The sequence below is a fragment of the Macrobrachium nipponense genome, chromosome 23, assembly GCF_015104395.2.
Source record: "Macrobrachium nipponense isolate FS-2020 chromosome 23, ASM1510439v2, whole genome shotgun sequence".
NCBI classification, from domain to species: domain Eukaryota; kingdom Metazoa; phylum Arthropoda; class Malacostraca; order Decapoda; family Palaemonidae; genus Macrobrachium; species Macrobrachium nipponense.
Window position 1 is genome coordinate 52,565,172 of NC_061090.1, and position 20,987 is coordinate 52,586,158.

General features: G+C 43.0%; 1 protein-coding gene across 1 annotated transcript in view; it reads left to right on the top strand.

Annotated features, from left to right (window-relative positions):
* Window positions 1-180: 180 nt before the first annotated feature.
* LOC135200758 (tumor suppressor candidate 3-like) overlaps window positions 181-20,987 on the top strand; it is a 30,694-nt gene continuing 9,887 nt past the window's right edge. Inside the window, exons 1-3 of the mRNA XM_064229368.1 lie at window positions 181-332; window positions 4,738-4,907; window positions 5,344-5,461. Of these exons, the coding sequence (XP_064085438.1) occupies window positions 255-332; window positions 4,738-4,907; window positions 5,344-5,461 (366 nt within the window). The 5' untranslated portion in view covers window positions 181-254. The remainder of the gene's footprint in view (window positions 333-4,737; window positions 4,908-5,343; window positions 5,462-20,987) is intronic.

Below are 20,987 nucleotides of genomic sequence, written 5' to 3' on the forward strand. Positions count from 1 at the left end.
AGTATTAGCTCTATAAATTCCAGAGTTGTTAATGATAATTGATCACATTTGAAGGCAATAATAAAGTTAAAACTAATTATAAACATAATAGAGTCATTATTATTGCTATTTATATTTATTTAAGCGAAATGATTACTCGAATATTGTTAGAGTAATATGCACTTTGCCGCTCCTCAAGACGAAACAATACCGTATATGGCTGCAACACTCATCCAAGTGGTGTGTAACCCTTGCAGTATCTTCTGTTGATAACAATGATGCAGGCCAGAGCGTTATTTTTACTTATATCTTGCTTATTTTTCATCCACACTGTTGTCCAGTGCAAAAAGGAGGTAATGTTACGTTACACGGTCAATTTATAGCCTTAAGGAAATAGTTTTTTGGGGCTAATGCCGGCTACTTCTCTAGAAAAGCTGTTCGGTTCCTATGCTAGGGGATCTTGTTTAGGGTAGACTTCGGGGCTGTCCTAGATATTTTTTTCTTATAATGTGGAACCCTATTCTGTGACTTTAGCCTCATTTTAAACCATTTTTTGGCCATGGTGTAAATATTACTATAGTTCTTGTGTATAGCGTACTGAAAGCGATCTAGCTTTGAATGTGGCAAACCAATGTCATACTTAACTGTGCTGTTTCAATAGGTAATTCACACTTTCCCTCACATCTTCGAAAGGCTCTTGCAGCACTCATGTCAAATTTAATTTTCTGATACGACTGACCTAACGTAGGCTAGTTTTTTTAATGTGATTTTGACGAATTTTACGTTAATTTTAGGAAAACTTTGCTACCTAACCCTGCAGGCTACACACCTCCTTGGATATGCATCAGGCTACAAGCTATGTTTAACAATCCTAGTGGAATTGAGGGTAGGGTAAAATACCGAATGGCCGGCCTTTACCGTAGCGTGACCACCTTCCTGGAAAAGTACTTTTAACACGTCCTGTAACCCAGGATAGGTGTTAGTCAAGAGCCAGTGTCTGTCGAAGCAACACCTTGAGATCTCTACTCTCCTTATAAGAATTTTTTAATCCCAAGTCACAAATTAAGGCCATAAGTAATTTATGATTCTCAGGAAAGTAGCCGCCAGGTGGCCATTTGGTATTTTACCCAGTGAAACTAACAGTGAAATACATTATAGTAGTACATCCCAGACCGTAACTCAGGCTACGAGGAAGGCTACCTGAGATTGGGCTTCACCCATCTGGACCCTTCCCCCCATTCCCCTCCCCCCATGGTATGTATTTGCATAGTACTTACTGTGGTTATTTGTTGTTGCAGCTCCCATTGGAATGGGCTACTCCTGGACCCCTAGCCTAACCTGACTTTTAAACTATGGTTCAAAATGTGGTCTGGGTTGTGAATGTAATGGTTTAAACAAACTTTTCCAAAAAAAAAAAAATTATCAAAATCATTCGAGAAACTATCTTAAAAACATTTGACAAAAAACATGTGACATATTAAACCACTTCATTCGTAAGTAGGCCTGAATACAGTTTCTCCATGGTGAAGGCATTTTAACATCATAGGCTAGGCACTATATTTTGTCAAATGAATTGCAATCGATCACTAATATTATTAACATTTAGTTAAAAATATCTTTAAAAAGATCCGTAATATTTACTTAAAAATATCTTTAAAATGTCACCTCATGATGCACTGGAACATAGATGTTAGAGATCTGTAATAGGCTATTCAAAAATCTTAAATCCTATCAATTAAGTCTTGAAATCATTTGAGAAAAAATTTTAATACAAGAAAATTGAATCAAAATAGCAAAAAAAAAAAAAAAAAAAAAAATATATATATATATAATATATATATATATATATATATATATATAATATATATATATATAGCCTATATATATAAATATATATATATCATCATATATACACACACACACATATATATTATATATTATATATATATATGATATTATATATATATATTATTATGAATATAGATATATATATGATATATATATATATAGGCCTATAAATAGAAATAAATATATATACTATATTTATGATTATTATTATATAGATTTTACAAAGTTTTGTATAAATAAAATTGTTTAATCCCGACAATAAGAAAGATGATTGCACTTGAGGAGGCTACCTAAATCAAGCAGAAAATAAAATATATGAATTAATATTTTTCAACATTCTTCATTGATAAATATTGTAATTACAACAAAGGTAGTAACAGGGAAGCACACTAGACTGATTAAAAGTTTGAAGATTCTCCCTAATAATATGGCAGCATATATCAAGGAAAACTCATAATTTCTGCATTCTGCAAGTACTACCGCAGTAACTACATTTGCAAGGATTTCAGCATAACTGTCTAAGAAAAGTGTCTTAGAATTGAGTAAATATTTAATAACACATCATTTACACAGCTTGAAAGTATCATATACCCTGGTGGATATGCCTATATCTTAACCTTACTGAAGGTGCAGCATTGTACCTGACTGGGGATCGGTTTTACCGTCCGGAGGCACTCACCTTATAATCTTTTACTGAGGTCTAGCCAGCTGTATAGAAAAACTAAAATTTTTCAAATTTATTACTATGCAGATGTCACATATGACTTCATTATTGTGACATATGAGTTTATCACACCAAAGTTAATTGGTTATGGTTTCCTAGTATCATGTGCTGCCTGTCTGTGCTTCCTTGGTACTGGTAAAGCTGTACACATTCAATTTCAGTATAGTAAGCAGAGAGTTTACAATTTTTTCATAAGCAAGAGGTAGGGTGAAAAAGCCCAGTCGGGTAGGATGCTGCATTTTAGGTTAAGATATATTAAGTTAGGTATATCGTATAGTTGTATATGTTTCAGTGATTTTATGATGGCATGATCTTACCCTGATTCAGGTTTCCATAGCCCTAGGCTGACTTAGGCATGATGGCTAAGCTCCTAAAAAAAGGTGAGTTCCAGGAATTAGACTACATGCTAATTCATGTCAGCTATGGCCTGTCATATGTAACCCACCCTGTAGTATTGCCTATGATACCCTAATTCAACTGATGTTAGTTATGTTCTGGTAGGATAGAATAAGCTGGTTAACAAGAATTCTGCAGCTAGGTATGACAAACATACTGCATAGCTATAGGTTACTCCCTGATTTATTTATGTTGGATAAATTTTGATCATGTGGTGAAGGGTTCATTCATAGCCTATCCTAATTCCTTTTCATACTCTCAGATTAGGCCTAACTTATGAACAGCCTAGTCAAGGCTAGGTTAAGGTCTCTCCTACATAGGTCAGTTCTATTTGTCTGCAGGTAGACAAGACTAACTATAGCTGGTTCACTTAAGGTAGATTCTTGGCTGAGCCCTATGCCTATGAGACGTTTCTTTGGTGGGCGCTGATTGGCTGGGAGCTGCCTACCTCCCGGTACCAGCCAATCAGCGGCCGCCAAACAAACGTCTCGAAAACATACGGCTCATCCAAGAATCTACCTTAAGTGAACCAGCTATAGTTTCTTTGACAGATTTGATCATATTAATGCTTTCAAAATCTAGAAGTCTACATCGCTAAAGCTTGGGATATGACTTCTATCGTGATAAAATTGGATCAAGAGGTTGACTTGACTAGCCTGTAAATGTTTATTGATATAAAGGGAAGTGATGAAATGCATTGTAAGAAGCATGTGCTTTCCTGGGAGCATTAAGTAATGAAATGATTTATAGTAATGTAGGCGAGCATTCTTAGCTAGCACGAACCACAGATTTCCAATATACCCAGATAGGAGCTCTGCCTGTGACTCCTGCCATCAATTGCTATACTGACTGCTGCAATTCCCTGCAGTGCACTCCACCCCATAACACTTTACCCACAAAGTACCATCCTACCTACCTACCCAGGGAAGCCTAACCCCCCCTTGGACCACCCCTGCCTGAATAGTCACTACATTGACTGAAGTGTTCTACTAGTTCTTTTCATAGTCATCAACAAGTAAGGTCCGAGTTGGTGCTTCTTCCATCACCTTGTGTTAACTGTAACCTAATGTCACCATTGAGCTGTCATAACAGCATGGATTAGGCCTATCTCATAACTTAAATGTGCGAATAGTTATTGCAGATTTCATATGGGAAGTCCAAGAATTCTGTTTTTTGACATGCAAGATCTATGAGGACTAGAAATAACCTATGCTGTTGTTATATACGAATGTAATTTCCTTCTTTCCCTCTGAAAAAAACATTTTGACAAATTTTTATGCATAAAACCTTTAGCCTTCACCTTCAGTTTACCACAACTTTGTCACATTACTGGAATTGGTGCTTAGCTTCCTTTCAAGATGAATTGCAGTACTATTTAGATTTTTTAAGGCAAGGCACCCAGAATTGAAGTTCCCGTAAGGAGCATTCAATCTGACTTTCATGGTGTTCATGCTTTAGAATCTATAGATTAGGCTATTGTTCTTACATTCAATAGGCAATGGGTAAGGTCATATAGTTGGTTTGATGTTTGCACCACGTATTGTATACACCAAGTTCACTTGTTCCTTTTTCTTTCTTCTGCTGCAGCCCTCAAATAGATGTGTAAAGACCACAAAATTCCTTTATCCATTATTGATGCATGATTTGTTCTCTATATAGATTTGTTTAATGGTATAATATAAAGTCTTTTAGAATCTAAGGCTGGATATTTTTAGTAACTGGTGCTGTTAGCTTGCTATTTAATATACAGCTCATAGACACTAAAGTGTTTCCTCTGCCTATACTTCCAGCTAACTCTCTCAGAGCGGGTGCAACAGTTATCAGATGCTGGAGTCAAGAAACCTGTTTTACGTTTCAATGGAGATAAATTTCGCCAATATGTTAAAGGAACTCCCCGTAACTACTCGATGATAGTTATGTTCACTGCATTAGCTCCCTCCAGGCAGTGTGGCATATGCAGGTATTATTATTCATCCTGAGCATTAAAGTGGGACTATCTGTTATCATTGATTTTATCATAAGAGGAACCATACGAATATATGCCAAAACAAAGGCTTATGTTCTTATTATCATCAATTTTGGTAAATGTTTTTAAAGTTGCCCAGAAACATACAGTAATTATAAATCATTCTTAAAATCATGTATCATTTATATGTATTAAAGTAAATTAAATGTTTACGTAGATGATGGGCCATACTTAGTTTACTTATTTTTCAAAGGTGAAAGCTTCGCTTAATTGTAAAAAAGTCCACATTACGTTCTGCTGTATTTTATGCATTCTGTTTAAAGTTTTCTGACTTTTGACTTTTTGAATTTCAGTTCAGCAAAAATAGACTTTTGTTTATGTGTCATAACAGCGGCTGAAATTCTATTTTTTTCAACCTTTTTTTTTTCAGACATGCTCATGATGAATTTCAACTGGTTGCAAATTCATGGCGTTATTCTCAGGGTTACTCAAACAAGTTGTTCTTTGCCCTTGTAGATTTTGATGAAGGTCCTGATGTTTTCCAGTCGGTAAGTGTGAAATATTTGTTCTCTTTCTCTCTCTCTCTCTCTCTCTCTTTAATGTATATGAGAAAATAACTGGATGAGAAGTACAGTAGTACATCTTTTGTACAGTACAAGAAATGGATTTTAATGGATGCTTACATGAAATTAGGGAATACAGTTACAGTAATTGTATCGTTACAGTCATTATGATAAAGTTAAAAAGTTTTTTTTTAATATAAATTGTAAATTAATCATGTTGAAATTGTTGCTACATCGAGTGAAATATTTTTTTGCAAAGATTCTAGTTGATAATGGCAATGCCACTCAGTTGCGAACTAGTAGGTGGATTCAAAACTTGTTGGGTTGTGTGAAAATTTTCGAATTTGATCCAATTTGTCTTTTTACTGAAATGAAATGAAATTTCTTTCATCAGGTTGCTAGTAAGGTGTGAAAACCACTTTTTTATACATTCAACTTACCTGTCAGATATATACATAGCTATTGACTCCGTCGCGCCGACAGAATTTCGAATTTCGCGCACACGCTACAGGTAGGTCAGGTGATCCACCGCGCCGCCGCTGGTGGCAGGATAGGAACCCATTCCCGTTTTCCATCAGATTTTTTCTGCGGCCACCTATCTGGCAACATCGTTGTTGGTATCTCCGGCTGGATTTCGTTTTTGGATACCAACTTGATCATCGTTTTTGGACCCTGTGGTGACGTATTTGGATCGTTGTACTGGCATACGCTTTTGTGGATCGTTATTTGGATTTTGCTTGGAATTTTCATCATGATGTCTGATTCTGGAAGTGTGGTGAGAATGTGTGTGAATGAAGGGTGCAAGGTGAGAATGCGAAAGCTTCGGTTGATCCTCACACTGTATAAATATGCAGGAAGTATGAATGCTCGATGGATAACACTTGTCATGAATGTGAGAGTTTGAGTGCTGAAGGGTGGAAGTCTCTAACTTCTTATTTAAGGAAATTAGAGAAAGACGGTTAAGGAAGTCATCTTCCAAAACCAAGCCTAGCTCTCAATCTTCAAGTGGTTTGGTGAGTAATATTGTACCCTCCTCTAACATTATGAACGTCTTGTAATATTTCAGGTCCTTCTCCGAATGCAGATCCTACGGACTCTGCTTCGGAGATAGCAAGCCTTAAAGCTGCGCTTATGAAAATGGAGCGTAAAATGGCTGCCATAGAAGGTAAGCAAAGTAGTGCTGTGGAAAGTGATGTGATTTCCCCAGTGAAGTGGAGGAGGCGTTTGATTGCTTCACAATGCTCCCAGGCCTAGACCTCTTTCAAGCTCCCAAGCCCAGAGGAGAAGGAATGTCGAAGCCTTACGGAGGTTATGGAGGATCCCCACCAGTCAGACGTCTCTTCGGCAGGATCTGTAACGTCACAGACTGCCAGAGAACGCATTAGAAAAAGCGTTCTACGTGAATGTTTTTCGTCATCGGAGAATTCCTCACCTAAAAGAGGATGGAGATCAGCGGATCGTTCTCGTCCCTTGAAGAGGATCTGGGAAGAATCGGGCATAAACTCGAGTCCGGAACGTTTTTCGGAGGACTACCCCGACAGAGATTAAGAAAGCAAAGGTTTTGGCTTCTCCCGCTAGTCGTGGGGAATGGAGAAAGAAGGCTCTCCTTCCTCTCGTTTAGACCAGAGAGAAGAAACGACGAAGATATTAAAGGATATGCAAGAGTCTATTGCTTCTCTAGTCGGGGTTCTTTCGAGAGATCCTCCAAGAAGAAAGGATGTTAATCTTCCTGTGAAGAAGTCAAAAAACCCTTACTATCAACCTCCCAGAAAAGAAGATTCTTCTTCGGATGAAGGGTCCTATTTTTCACAGACCCGCGAGGCACCAGCCAGGCGCGGAGCGCCAGTCGGCCGCAAAGAACTACCACGTAAGCGCGAGGCGCCAATCAGGCGCGACGCGGCGACCAGGCGCTATCCGATATCGCAGGAGACGACTAGGCGCGAGAAGCTGGCCAGGCGCGAGGAGCCAGCCGCGCGTGAGAATTCCTACAAGCAGGAAAAGACAATCAGGCGCGAGGCACCATCCAGGAGCGTAGCGCCAGCCAGGCGCGATGCGCCAGGCGGCTGCGAAGAGACATACAGGCGCGAAGCGCCAGCCAGACGCGACGCGATAGACGGCCGCGAAGCGCCAACCAGGCACGTGAAGCGTGAGTCATGAGCGCGAGGCGCCGAGCCGCGCAAGAGGGAGCCAGCGAGGCGCGAAGCGCTAGCCGAGCGCGAGGCGCCAACCGCGCGAGAAGATTCAACCAAGCGCGAAGCGCCAGTCAGGCGCAAGGCGCCAGCTGATCATGAAGAGCGGCAAGAGCGAGAAGTTATAAGGGGTAATAGAAGATCTTTTCATGTAATGTCTTCGGATGGCGAGTCTCCTACAAGTAGAAACCCTAATGCAGGAAGCAACCTGGTACATCGAAGGTTACGGTTTCAACCTCCATTGTCTCATGATGTTTTGGTGGATAAGAAAGGGAGAACTTCTAGATCTGTCAGTCTCTCTCCTTCTAGGAGTATTTCTCCTATAGGGAATAGGTCTACGGACAAAGATTCTAATAAAAGAGCTCGCTCTCCTTCTAGGATGGAGTTGGATGAAGTGGTCAGAGGAAGAAACCCCGAACAATGAGGGGGTATCTAACTACAAAGTGTTAGCCTCTCTTCTCCTGCAAGAATTTGGAGACACTCTAAGCCCTGCAGCTCCTCCTTCCCGAGATCTCTGTTCTCCAGTACGAAGGTTCCTAAATCGTCTTCGTATTTAAAAATGAAACCAGCCATTTTTACACATGCAACTTACCCGGCAGATATATACTTAGCTTATGTCTCCGACGCCCGACAGAATTCAAAAACTCGCGGCACAATGCTACAGGTAGGTCAGGTGATCACCCCCTACCTGCGCTGGGGTGGCGGTATAGGAATCATTCCCGTTTTTTCTGACAGAATTTTTCTGTCGCCGGTGCTGACAACAAACTTTGTTGTTAGCTCCTGAGAAAATTTCTTGCTTGCTTCGCCGAGGATTATTTGGGAAGTATTTTGATCTTTGGTTGTTGGCATACGCTTTGTGTTAGTAATTATGTCCGAGTTAACACCTGGAACTCTGTTTAGAGTATGTGTAAATGAGGGATGCAAGGTGAGGTTTGCCTAAGGCTACTTTGGACCCTCACACTGTTTGTGTAAAATGTAGGGGGAGGGATTGTTCGGTTAAGGATACGTGTGATGTATGTGAGAACTTAACTGAATTACAATGGAAAGAACTAACTTCGTATGTTAGAAAGTTAGAAAAGGATAGGATTAGAAAAGCTTCAGCTAGAAGTTCAAGTAGATCCTGTTCTGCGGGAACAGGATAGTTTTTCTAACCCTGTAGTATGCTTAGCCATCTTCCTTTTTGGTTTCAGCTCCTTCCCCCCGCAGCGAACCCGCAGATGTGTCTGTCGAGAGAGCCGCTGTGGAAGCTTCAATCCGCAATTTGCAACAGCAATTGCGGGATATGAATCAAGGTAAGGGTGAAGTGTCTAGTGATAAATGCAGTGTCCCCAGTGCAGTGGAGGGGGCGTCTGACCGACTCCGCATCGCTCCTAGGCCTAGACCTCTTTCAGACTCCCATGCCCAAGGGAGGAGGAATGTCGAAAGCCGCAAGGGGGATGTAGAGTATCCCAACGGTCAGGCGCCCTTCAGCAGGTCCTGTAGACTCGTCCCAGGCTGCTATAGAGAGCTATAGGAAAAGCTCTTAGGAAGTGTTTTTCCGACTCTGATTCGTCCTCTCCTAAACGAGGATGGAGCTCTTCTTACAAAACGCGCGCCCTCTCAAGAGAGCCTGGAAACCTCCAGGAGTAGGCTGCTCTAGACTCCAGCCCGGAGCCTTTTCCGGAGTATTCTCCTGCGCCTAAGAAGGCTATGAAGGATCCGGAAGCCTCTCCAGAAGGGATTCGGTCATCTACTAAGAGATTCCTGTTGGATCTCCAAGAGAATCTCTCTTCGTTAGTAGGCTCGCTTTCGACTAGTAGGCGCAAGGAGCCTGCTCGCAGGAAGGACGCCTCTCTTCCAGTCAAGAGATCTGTTAGGAAGGAGGAGCATGATAGACGATCTTCTCCCAGTAAGAGCCTATTCGCCTCCTAGAGTAGACGACTCCTTTGAAACTTCGTCGAGGCAGGGAAGATGGTATTCTCCTCGTAGAAGCGCGGAAGCTAGGAGTCATAGCGCACGGCAGGAAGGAGTCTCCTTGCGAGAAGACGATCGGTTCGTATCTGTCGAACGATCTCCGAGGAGTAGGATCTCCTCTGCAAGTGGTAGAAAAGGACGAGAACGCTCTAATAAGAGAGATAGAAGCGAGAAAGGCTCTCCTTCTAAGGATGAGTCTAGAAGGCGCCAACGTTCGAGAGGACGTCTGGATGATCGAGTCTCGTTAAGTTACTCAAGACCTTATGGTAGACTTTCTCGAGAGAGTCAAGCGCTTCTCCTAGTAGGTTCCAAGAGTCTACGAAACAGAACCTAAACAGGGGTTTCGCGCCCTACTCCTGGAAGAGTATATAGAACGGACGCTTACCGTTCTCCTAGCAGGCTTCGAGAGCCTGAAAGGAGCCTAATCGAGGAGTTGCGCCATACTCCTGTAAGACGATCAAGAGTAGGCGCAAGCGCTTCCCCTCAAAGGCAGCAAGAGCCTAAAAAGAGCCTTTCCAAGGATTTGCGCCCTAATCCGGGTAGATCAGGAGTAGGCTCTGACGCCTCTCCTCGTAAGATTCAGGAGCCTGAAAGGAGCCTTCTGTCAGGCGCTCTCCCTACTCCTAAGAGTTACAGAAGAGTAGGCGCAAGCGCCTCTCCTCACAGGCACCAAGAGCCTGAAAGGATCCTGACTTTGGATTCGCGCCCTACTCATAGTAGGCGCTCGAGAATGGAAACAAGTTTTTTCTCCGGATAGGCGCCAAGAGCCTAATAACTCAGGCTCTCGATCCTCTCGATCCTCGCCTAGTAGGTATCAAGAACCTAGGGAGAGAAGTAGAGCGGACTTTTGTTCTTTACGAGGAAACAGAGCTCGGGGATTGAACGAACGGCTCCTTCGGACGAGCTCTTGAAGGATAAGAGTCACATACCGGCCAGGACTTCTTCACCGAAGAAGTCTCCCTCTCCGAATGTAACTTTGGAGGAAGTCTCGGAGGAGGAAGAGACGAAAGAAGTAGGAGTCTCTGATTATAAGAGACTTTCTGCATTACTTCTTCAGGAGTTTGGGGACTCACTTTGTTCAGCTGATCCTCCTTCTCCGGGATCTTTGCTATCAAGTACGAAGTTGGCAAAATCCCCTTCTTTTGTCAAGATGCGGCCAACCCTTTCTATGAGGAAGGCCATCAAGAATCTGGAGAACTGGCTCCTGGTTAAGAAGGAGGCAGGTAAGACGGTGTTTTTGTGTCCTCCGTCTAGATTGACAGGTAAGCCGGGTGTCTGGTACGACACGAAGGAACCCATGGGGTTAGGCCTTCCGGCTTCTGCAAACGCGGATTTTTCTGCTTTAGTAGAATCTTCTAGAAGACGCTCTCTACTGTCGGCTAAAGCGTCTTGGGGAATGTGCGAGATGGACCATTTACTCAAGGGTCTATTTCGCACACTTGAAGTCTTCAACTTCATGGATTGGGCCTTAGGAGCTCTAGCAAAAAGAGCGCAAGATCCGGAGTTCGTGACTATGGAGGTGCTTTCAAGTGTCCTTTCATGTCTGGACAAGGCAGTCATGGATGGATCCACAGAAGTAGCATCTCTCTTTGGGGCAGGAGTGCTCAAAAAGAGATCTGTGTATAGCTCGTTCCTCTCCAAGTCTGTTTCGCCATTGCAGAGATCCTCTTTGCTTTTTTCTCCGCTCTCGGAATACCTTTTTCCTCAGGAGACAGTGAGGGACAATTTCCAGATCACTGTCGGAGAAAGCTACGCAGGATCTTCTTGCTCAGTCCGCCAAGAGGCTTAAACCGGCGGTGCCGATGGCTAAGAGAGAGGGAACAGCGTGATAAGGTTGTCGTTCCAACAGCCCTTTCGAGGAAGAACGACCTCAAGACCCGCAACTAAGAGTAGAAGGCCATTCAAGAGAGGAAGATCTTCTCGAAGGCCATTCTCGAAGCCACAGTGAGACAGGAGTCCTCCAGACTCCAGTAGGAGCCAGACTTTTGAGGTTCTCGAAAGTCTGGGCTCAGAGAGGGGCGGTACAACTGGTTCGCCCTCTCGATCCTCGAGAGAGGATACCTGATCCCCTTCAGGGAAAAACCGCCCTTAACTTCCACTCCAAGGGAGTTAGCGGCAAGATACAGAGATCCTTTAAAAAACCAAGCACTATTACATCTGGTGCAACAGATGCTAGAAAAGAAGGCGATAGAAAAGGTGTTAGACAAGTCACCAGGATTTTACAATCGCCTCTTTCTGGTACCAAAAGCCTCCGGGGAGTGGAGACCAGTGCTGGACGTAAGCGCTCTGAATCACTTTGTGATCAAAACAACGTTCACGATGGAGACGACGTCGTCAGTTCTTTCAGCGCTGAGAAAAGGAGATTGGATGGTGTCATTGGATCTCCAAGATGCCTACTTTCATGTACCCATCCATCCCTCGTCCAGAAGGTATCTAAGATTCATGATACAGGGCCAAGTATATCAGTTTCCACAGCTCCCCAAGTTTTCACGGGATTGATGAAAAATGTAGCACATTGGCTGCATTTAAAAGGAATAAGGATATCGCTGTATCTCGCGATTGGTTGATTCGCTCGCAATCCAGGGATCAGTGTCTGGAGGACCTAAGATCAACGTTGGACTTGACTCAGTCTCTGGACTGTTAGTGAACCTCGGGAAATCCCAGATGGATCCCAGCAAAGCTTGTCTATCTGGGGATTCTGATGGATTCTCGGGGTTTTCAAGTGTTTCCGTCCGTAGAAAGACAGGAACGGTGCATTCTAAAAGTGAAGACCTTCCTAGAGAAAGAACAATGTTCCGCGAGGGAATGGATGAGTCTTCTGGGGACCCTCTCCTCTTTGGAACAGTTCGTTTCTCTAGGGAGGCTTCACATAAGACCTCTTCAATTCTTCTTGAAGGAGAATTGGGACCAGAAGAATCAGGATCTGTGGGAATCTTTTCCTCTGTCCAGAGAGATAAGAAAAACCTCAGCTGGTGGTTAGAACCAGGCAGACTGAACGAGGGACTATCGCTGCAGTTACCGAACCCCTCCCTAGTGTTGTTTACAGACGCTTCGGAGACGGGATGGGGGGCGACGTTGGGCCCGAGAGAAGTGTCAGGCATACTGGAGTGGGGAACAGGTGTCCTGGCACATCAACGAGAAAGAGTTAGTGGCGGTGCATCTGGCTCTCAGGCAATGGGAAGCCCAAGTCGCAAACTCAGTGTTGCAGGTAAATTCCGACAACACGACAGCTCTAGCCTACATAAGAAACAGGGGGGGGACTCACTCCCGCTCACTGTACAAGAAGGCGAAAGAGCTTCTTCTATGGTCAAAGGAGCGGAACATCACACTCTTGACGAGGTTTATACAAGGCGAGAAAAACGTCAGAGCAGACTTGTTGAGCAGGAAAGATCAAGTCAGTTCCACGGAGTGGACTCTACACTCAGAGGTCTGCAATCAAATTTGGAACCTTTGGGAAGGTCAAACATAGACCTGTTTGCAACTCATTGGAATGCCAGGCTGGAGAACTATGCTCTCCGATTTCAGATCCAAGAGCAGTAGCGATAGACGGCCTACTCCTAAATTGGGAAGGAATAGACGGCTACGCTTTTCCTCCTTTCAAGATCATAGGAAACGTAATAAGGAAGTTTGTTCTGACGAAAGGAGTAAAACTGACCCTAATCGCCCCATTTTGGCCAGCTCAAGAGTGGTTCACAGAGGTACTGGAATGGATGATAGATTTTCCAAGGTACCTTCCTTTACGGAACGATCTTCTCAGACAGCCCCACTTCGACAGATACCACAAAAACCTCCCCGCGCTCGGTCTGACTGCCTTCAGACTGTCGAAGGACTCGTCAGAGCGAAGGGATTTCACGCGCTGCTGCAAAGGCAATTGCAAGGGCCAGGAGGCCGTCAACGATACGCGTGTACCAGTCGAAGTGGGAAGTGTTCCGAAGGTGGGCCAGGAATCAGAATGTATCCTCTTCCAGTACCTCTGTGACGGAAATAGCAGATTTCCTATTATATTTGAGAATAAAATGTAACCTTGCAGTCTCGACTATAAAAGGTTATAAAAGTATGCTTTCCTTGGTGTTTAGACATACAGGGCTAAACATCACAGATGACAAAGATTTACACGATTTGATTAAATCATTTGAGACTTCGAAGTCCAAGACAGCCAGAACACCCAGCTGGAACCTGGATGTGGTACTGAGGTTTCTCATGTCAAAGAAATTTGAACCTCCCAATAACTCAACGTTCAGAGACTTGACTAGAAAATCAATTTTTCTCTTTGCATTAGCATCAGCTAAAAGGATTAGTGAACTACAGGCTTTAGAAGGCACAGTGGGCTTCAGAAAGGATTCTGCAGTGTGTTCATTTAACCCCCTATTTTTAGCAAAAAATGAGAATCCTTCTAAGCCTTGGCCAGGACGTTGAAGTTAAAGGATTGACCCTTCCCTGGTAGGGAGAGAAGAAATAGAGAGAACTGTGTGACCGGTAAGGAGCCTCAAGTTCTATCTAGAGAGGAAAAAAAAAACAAATGGGAGGAAACTCAGAGAGCCTTTGGTGCTCGGTAAGAGATCCGAGAAGAACGATGTCAAAGAATGCACAGCTTTCTTTATCAGAGAAACTATTAAAGAAGCACATGTTGCCTGTGAAGAGGAATACCTCGGGCAGCTGAAAGTGAAAGCACATGAGGTCAGAGCCGTAGCAACCTCATTAGCTTTCCAAAAGAATAGGTCGTTAAACGATTTAATTGGATCCACATATTGGAGATGCAATTCTGTGTTTGCGTCTAACTATTTGAGAGATGTACGTGACTTATGATAAGTGCTTCGCTCTCGGACCTTACGTGTCTGCGGATTCGGTGCTGGGACAGGGGGCTGAAACCAATCTAGCTTAGTTTAGATAGATTAGGGATTTTAATCTTGTGGTGTTGTTTTTATGGTCGATTGAAAGTGGTCAGGAAAAAGTACCATTTTCAATTCGTAGTGTATAACAAAGTAGTGTGGTCAGGTGGTCGAGATTGGTTGTTTTCATGCTCCTTGTAATGTTTTGGACCTAGGCTCTGTCTTGTAAGAGGGTTAGTCCCCGTTGATACGACAAAGGTGAAGGCTCTACCATGTAAGTGGGATAGGCCCCATTGGTATGATCCAAATAAGGCTCTGTCGAGTAAGCGGGCTCGCCCCCATTGACATGATCCAGAAGGGTTCTCAGTGTAGGGTCTCATCCTCACTGGAACTCTCGAGGCAAGCAGACTCATAAGACAGTTCTCATAAGAATCTTCTGCCCAATAAGGTAGGAATCAAGGTAATTAAGTTTATTTTTAGTACCTACAACAAAAGTTGTTTTCCCCTGTTTTTGAATGCTATTCATATTGATTAACTATCTCTTACCCTCCTCCAAGGGTGTCAATCAGCTAAGTATATATCTGCCGGGTAAGTTGCATGTGTAAAAATGAAATTGTTAAGATACAATAAAGTTTTACACATACTTACCTGGCAGATATATACGTTTAATGGCCCACCCATCCTCCCCTCAGGAGATAGGAGGAAGAAAAAAAAAATTCTGTCAGAAAACGGGAATGATTCCTATTACCGCCACCCAGCGGCGGTAGGGGGTGATCACCTGTACCTACCTGTAGCGTGTTCGCCGCGAGTTTTGAATTCTGTCGGCGTCGGGAGACATAAGCTAAGTATATATCTGCCAGGTAAGTATGTGTAAAACTTATTGTATCTTAACAATTTCATATCAATGAAGAAGGCTATTCATCTTTAAATAATTGGATGAAGGTGAAGAAGGAAGCTCAGAAGACAGTTTTTTGCACTCCTCCATGTAAGTCGGAGGTAGGATGGGGAATATGGTACAGGACAGAGGAAGCGATGGGACTTATGCTTCCATCTTCCGCGGAGGCGGATTTTTCAAGCTTGGTTGAAGCATCGAAAAGACATGCTTTGAATACAGCTAAAGCATATTGGAGCATGTCAGAATTGGATCAGCACCTCAAGGGACTTTTCCATGTAACTAGAAGTTTTTAACTTCTTGGATTGGTCCCTTGGAGTGCTGGCCAAGAAGGCAAATGAACCAGATGTTTTAGAACCTGAAGTTTTGCATTGCATTTTATCCTGTATGGATAAGGCGGTTCAGGATGGTTCGGGAGAATTGTCATCTCTATTTGGAGCAGGAGTAGTGAAGAAGAGATCATTATTTGGTTCATTTCTAACCAAAGTGGTTTCTCCTTCACAAAGGTCAGCCCTTTTTATACGCTCCTCTCTCGGATCACCTTTTCCCTTCGCACTTGGGTGAAGGAGATTTCAAAGTCTCTTGCTGAAAAGGCAAACCCAAGACTTATTAGTACAATCCTCCAAGAAATCAAGACCAACAGTACCAGTAGCGAAGAAGACTACTCGTACTCCGGTAGTGCCCTTTCGGAGAGGTTCCACCTCTCGTCCTCCAACGAAAAGGAAGACAGCAGAAAAGCGAGGAAGGTCCTCCTTTAGATCTTTCAAGAAATCAAAGTAGCAGCGAGGTCCTCCAAACATCTGTAGGGGCCAGACTCCTAAACTTCGTGGGAGCATGGAAGATAAGGAAAGCCGATCCTTGGACGCTAGCAGTCTTGGGGAAAGGTTACATTATACCTTTTCAGGACAGACCACCTTTGTCGAATTCCACAAAGGAACTGTCGGCGAAGTACAAGGACCCTGTTCTGAGGGAGACACTTCTTCAGATGGTGATAGGAATGAAGGACAAAGAGGCAATAGAAGAGGTTCAGGATCCTTCCTCTCTGGGTTTTACAACCGCCTGTTTTTAGTTCCAAAGGCATCCGGGGGATGGAGGCCAGTCTTGGACTTGAGCATTCTGAACAAATATGTGGAAAAGAAAAAGTTCTCGATGGAGACTTCTGCCTCGGTACTTTCAGCCCTCGAAGAGGAGACTGGATGGTCTCTCTAGACCTGCAGGATGCATATTTCCACGTTCCTATTCACCCGTCATCAAAGAAGTATCTCAGGTTTGTGATTCAAGGGAAAGTCTACCAGTTCAGGGCCTTGTGCTTCGGCCTCTCCACGGCTCCACAGGTATTTACGTACCTGATGCGGAACGTAGCCAGATGGCTACACCTGGAAGGCATAAGCGTCTCTCTGTACCTAGACGATTGGCTGATAAGAGCAAAATCCCAGGAACAATGTTTGGAGGATCTGAAGAAAACATTAGAATTGACAAAGGAATTAGGACTTCTCGTGAATCTCGAGAAATCGCAGATGACCCCCAGTCAGGACTTAGTCTATTTGGGGATTCAGATGAATTCTCGGGATTTTCGGGTTTTTCCGTCCCAAGAAAGGATTCTTCGGGGGATTCAGAAAGTTACATCCTTCCTAAAGAAAGACAGGAGTTCAGCCAGGGAGTGGCTGAGCCTTCTAGGGACTCTTTCTTCTGGAACAATTTGTATCCCTAGGAAGACTTCATCTAAGGCCTCTACAATTCTTCCTAAAGAGATCTTGGACTTGGAAGAAGGGCCATCTGTCGGACACTTTTCCGTAACAATAGAGGTGAAGAAACACCAAATAAAGTGGTGGCTGCTCCCACTCAAAGAGAACAAGGGAGTGTCCCTAGAGGTTCGGAACCCAAACCAAATCTTGTTCTCAGACGCTTCAGAGACGGGATGGGGAGCGACTCTAGGGGCAAGAGAAGTCTCTGGCAAATGGAAGAAAAGAACAAAGAGATTGGCCATATAAATGCCAAAGAACTATATGCAGTGTTTCTGGCATTAAAATTCTTCGAGTCAGAAGTAAGAAATCAAGTGATTCAAGTCAACGCAGACAACACCACGGCGTTGGCTTATATAAAAAAACAGGGGGGGACGCACTCGTTTTCCCTATTCGAGATAACGAAGGATCTGTTGTCATGGACGGAGGAGAGGAATATTACCCTCCTGACTAGATTTGTAAAAGGGGTGAAAGAAATATCAGAGCAGACAGGCTCAGCAGGACAAAACAAGTTCTCCCCACGGAGTGGAATCTGCACGAGCAAGTCTGCCAAAGACTGTGGAACCTGTGGGGAAGGCCGCAGATAGATTTGTTTGCGATGTTCCTGTCAAAGAGGATAGAGAACTTCTGCTCCTTAGTAGAAGACCCGAAGAGGCGAGCTGTGGATGCCATGCTACTGGAGTGGTCGGGACTCGACGCTTACGCTTTCCCTCCATTCAAGTTGCTAGGAGTAGTGATGAAGTTCGTAGCATCAACAGGGACGAGATTAACTCTCATCGCCCCGTTTTGGCCATCCCAAGATTGGTTCACAGAGGTACAGGAATGAAGGACAGTAGACTACCCAAGATCTCTTCCAAACAGGATAGATCTTCTCAGACAACCCCACTTCAAGAGGTTCCATCAAAAACCTCCCCGCTCTCGCTCTGACTGCCTTTCGACTATCGAAAGATTGGTCAGAGCGAGAGGCTTTTCAAGCAAGGCTTCGAAAGCAATTGCTAGAGCCCGGAGATCGTCAACTATCCGGGTCTATCAATCGAAGTGGGATGTGTTTAGAAGGTTAAGGAATGGATGGTAGGAAGAATAAGCTTGTCCTCCTCACGATTACCTCCCTGTGACCAATATAGCAGATTTTCTGTTATTCCTGAGAGAGGAATCCAATCTGTCCGTATCTACAATAAAGGGATACCGAAGTATGCTCTCAGCGGTATTTAGAAATAGAGGCTTAAACTTGGCAGAGGATAGAGATTTGCACGATCTCATAAGATCGTTCGAGAACGTCAAAATCTATATCCTCTACTCCGCCAAGTTGGAATCTGGATGTTGTGCTCAAATTCCTTACATCGGAAAAATTTGAACCTCCCGACCGTGCCTCGTTCAGGGATTGGACGAGAAAGTGTGTTTTTTCTCATAGCCTTAGCGACGGCTAAGAGAATAAGTGAAATCCATGCCCTAGATTCTCGGGTGGGTTTTAAGAAAGACAGCCATCTGTTAACTTGTTTTTCAAACTCTGTTTTTTGGCAAAAAATGAGAACCCTTCGAAACCATGGCCAAGGAGTTTTGAGGTGAAAAGTCTTTCAAACTTAATGGGAGACGAAATTGAAAGAACTTTATGCCCGGTTAGAGCTCTTAGGTTCTATCTTAAAAAGAAAGAAGAGTTGAAGGCATGTAAACAAAGTCTATGGTGCGCAGTTCGGGACACGAAAAGACCAATGTCCAAGAATGCGTAGCGTATTTTATTTGAAGTGTGATTATGGAAGCTCATAGCGATTGTGCAGAGGATTCCTTTAAATTATTACGAGTTAAAGCTCATGAGGTAAGAGCAGTGGCAACATCATTATCATTCCAAAAGAATATGTCTATGAAGGACATTATTAATGCGACCTATTGGAGATGCAACTCGGTATTTGCATCCCACTATCTTAGAGATGTTAAAATTACCTACGACAAGTGCTTCTCTCTAGGTCCTTTTTGTGTCTGCGGATACAGTGCTGGGACTGAGGACACATACCGATCCTTAAACTTTTATGAAAAGTCTAATACTTCCATACCATGCTGGTGGGATGGGCTCTAACTTTCTTACCTGACGGCTAGTGTGCACAGGCGGCCATGGCCTTGTTTAGGTAAGGACTTTGAGTTTATCTTACAGGATAGGCTTGGATAAAAACGGTGTCTTTGATTACGGAGATCTCCACTATTTGAGGCGGTTTTTTTTGTTACTACTGGTAAAAGTGCTTGGTGTCGCACAGGCGGCCATAGCCCTTGCTAGTGAGGAACTAGAAATGTGCCTTTTAAACGGAGTAGTATAAAAGACATTGTCTAAATTCGTACATGGACCTCTCCTTTTAAGACAGTATCAGGATTTTCTGCTGACAAGAGTGATTGGGCTAGCACAGGCGGCTTTTGGTTTTGCTTTTGACAGTATGAGAATGTGAATAGGTCTTACAAGCGAGGAGGTAGTACAATTGAAATTATATTTGTTTATTTTTATTTTATTTATTTTTCATAAAGAATTAGGTGTTAAATATTGTGATTGAGTTTTTTGTTGTTTGCAAGGAGTCCGGGGATGACTTCTTGCAATCTTAGATACAACATTTGGTTAGGTTAAGGTGATCAGGATCGGGATTGTGCTCCTTAGAAAAAAGGTTTTCTTGTCATATAAGGTGGATTGAAAAACCCTTTGACATAGCCCTTATAGGATCGGCCAAGTAAGTGGATAAGACCCCTTTGGCAGACCTACAAGAACTCTTAGCAATAGATCAATATCTCGTTGAGGCTCTTGAGACTAAGCAGACTCCTTGGGCTATTAACCATGAAGTCTTCAGTCTAAACAGGTAGGAACCAGGTTTTATGTTATTAATACCTACAACGATTGTTGTGTTTCCTGTTAAATCAGTTATTAGCTGTCTTAACCTCCTCCAATGGTGTGAATCAGCTATGTATATATCTGACAGGTAAGTTTGAATGTATAAAAATGATATTGTTATGATACAATAAAGTTTTATACATACTTACCTGGCAGATATATACAATTAAATTACCCACCCAGCCTCCCCTCAGGAGACAGATGGTGTAGAAAAAATCTGATGGAAAACGGGAATGGGTTTCCTATTCCTGCCACCCAGCGGCGGCGCGGTGGATCACCTGACCTACCTGTAGCGTGTGCGCGAAATTCGAAATTCTGTCGGCGCGACGGAGTCAATAGCTATGTATATATCTGCCAGGTAAGTATGTATAAAACTTTATTGTATCATAACAATATCATATTTGTCAGTATCAAGATACTAGTGTGGAGTTTATATTCTTAAATATTTGTAAAAAATACTGTTTATTGCCAATTTCAAGTTTTTTATCATTGGTATTCAAAAGGGATGAGAGAGTGCTGAATTTTTGCTATTATTTTCATTTCTTAAATTAGGTTAGAAGAATTGATGTGTTTGCATATTAAGTATTTTGTATGTTAATGTATGTTGACATTAGTAGCAGAACCTCTTATTGACTTATATTTAGAGCAGTCATGATGTAAAATAAATTGTAAGATGAGTATTTTTAGATGTCAGTCCATTTAATGACAGTTATTGCAATACACTCCCTGAACACCTGAATTATCCCTGGTCACTGACCAGCCCAAACTGTATCCTCACATATTTACCCACTAACTGGGTAATTTTAACTGTCAGCGTTACCAACGCTGCAGGTAAAATCTAGTCAAATGAGTTACCTATGTTACCGTTGGCAACGCTGCTGCAAATTCCGGCCACCAGAGGCTTGTCCCCTCAATTGTTATTTGTTTGCGTGGTGAGCCGGACCTGGTCCTGCTCCTGCTCCCATCGAACTTTTGGTCATGTAGCCTGACCCTCACAGTATTTACCAAGGCCTTGATTGGGTTTGGATATCCTTGCCTTTCGT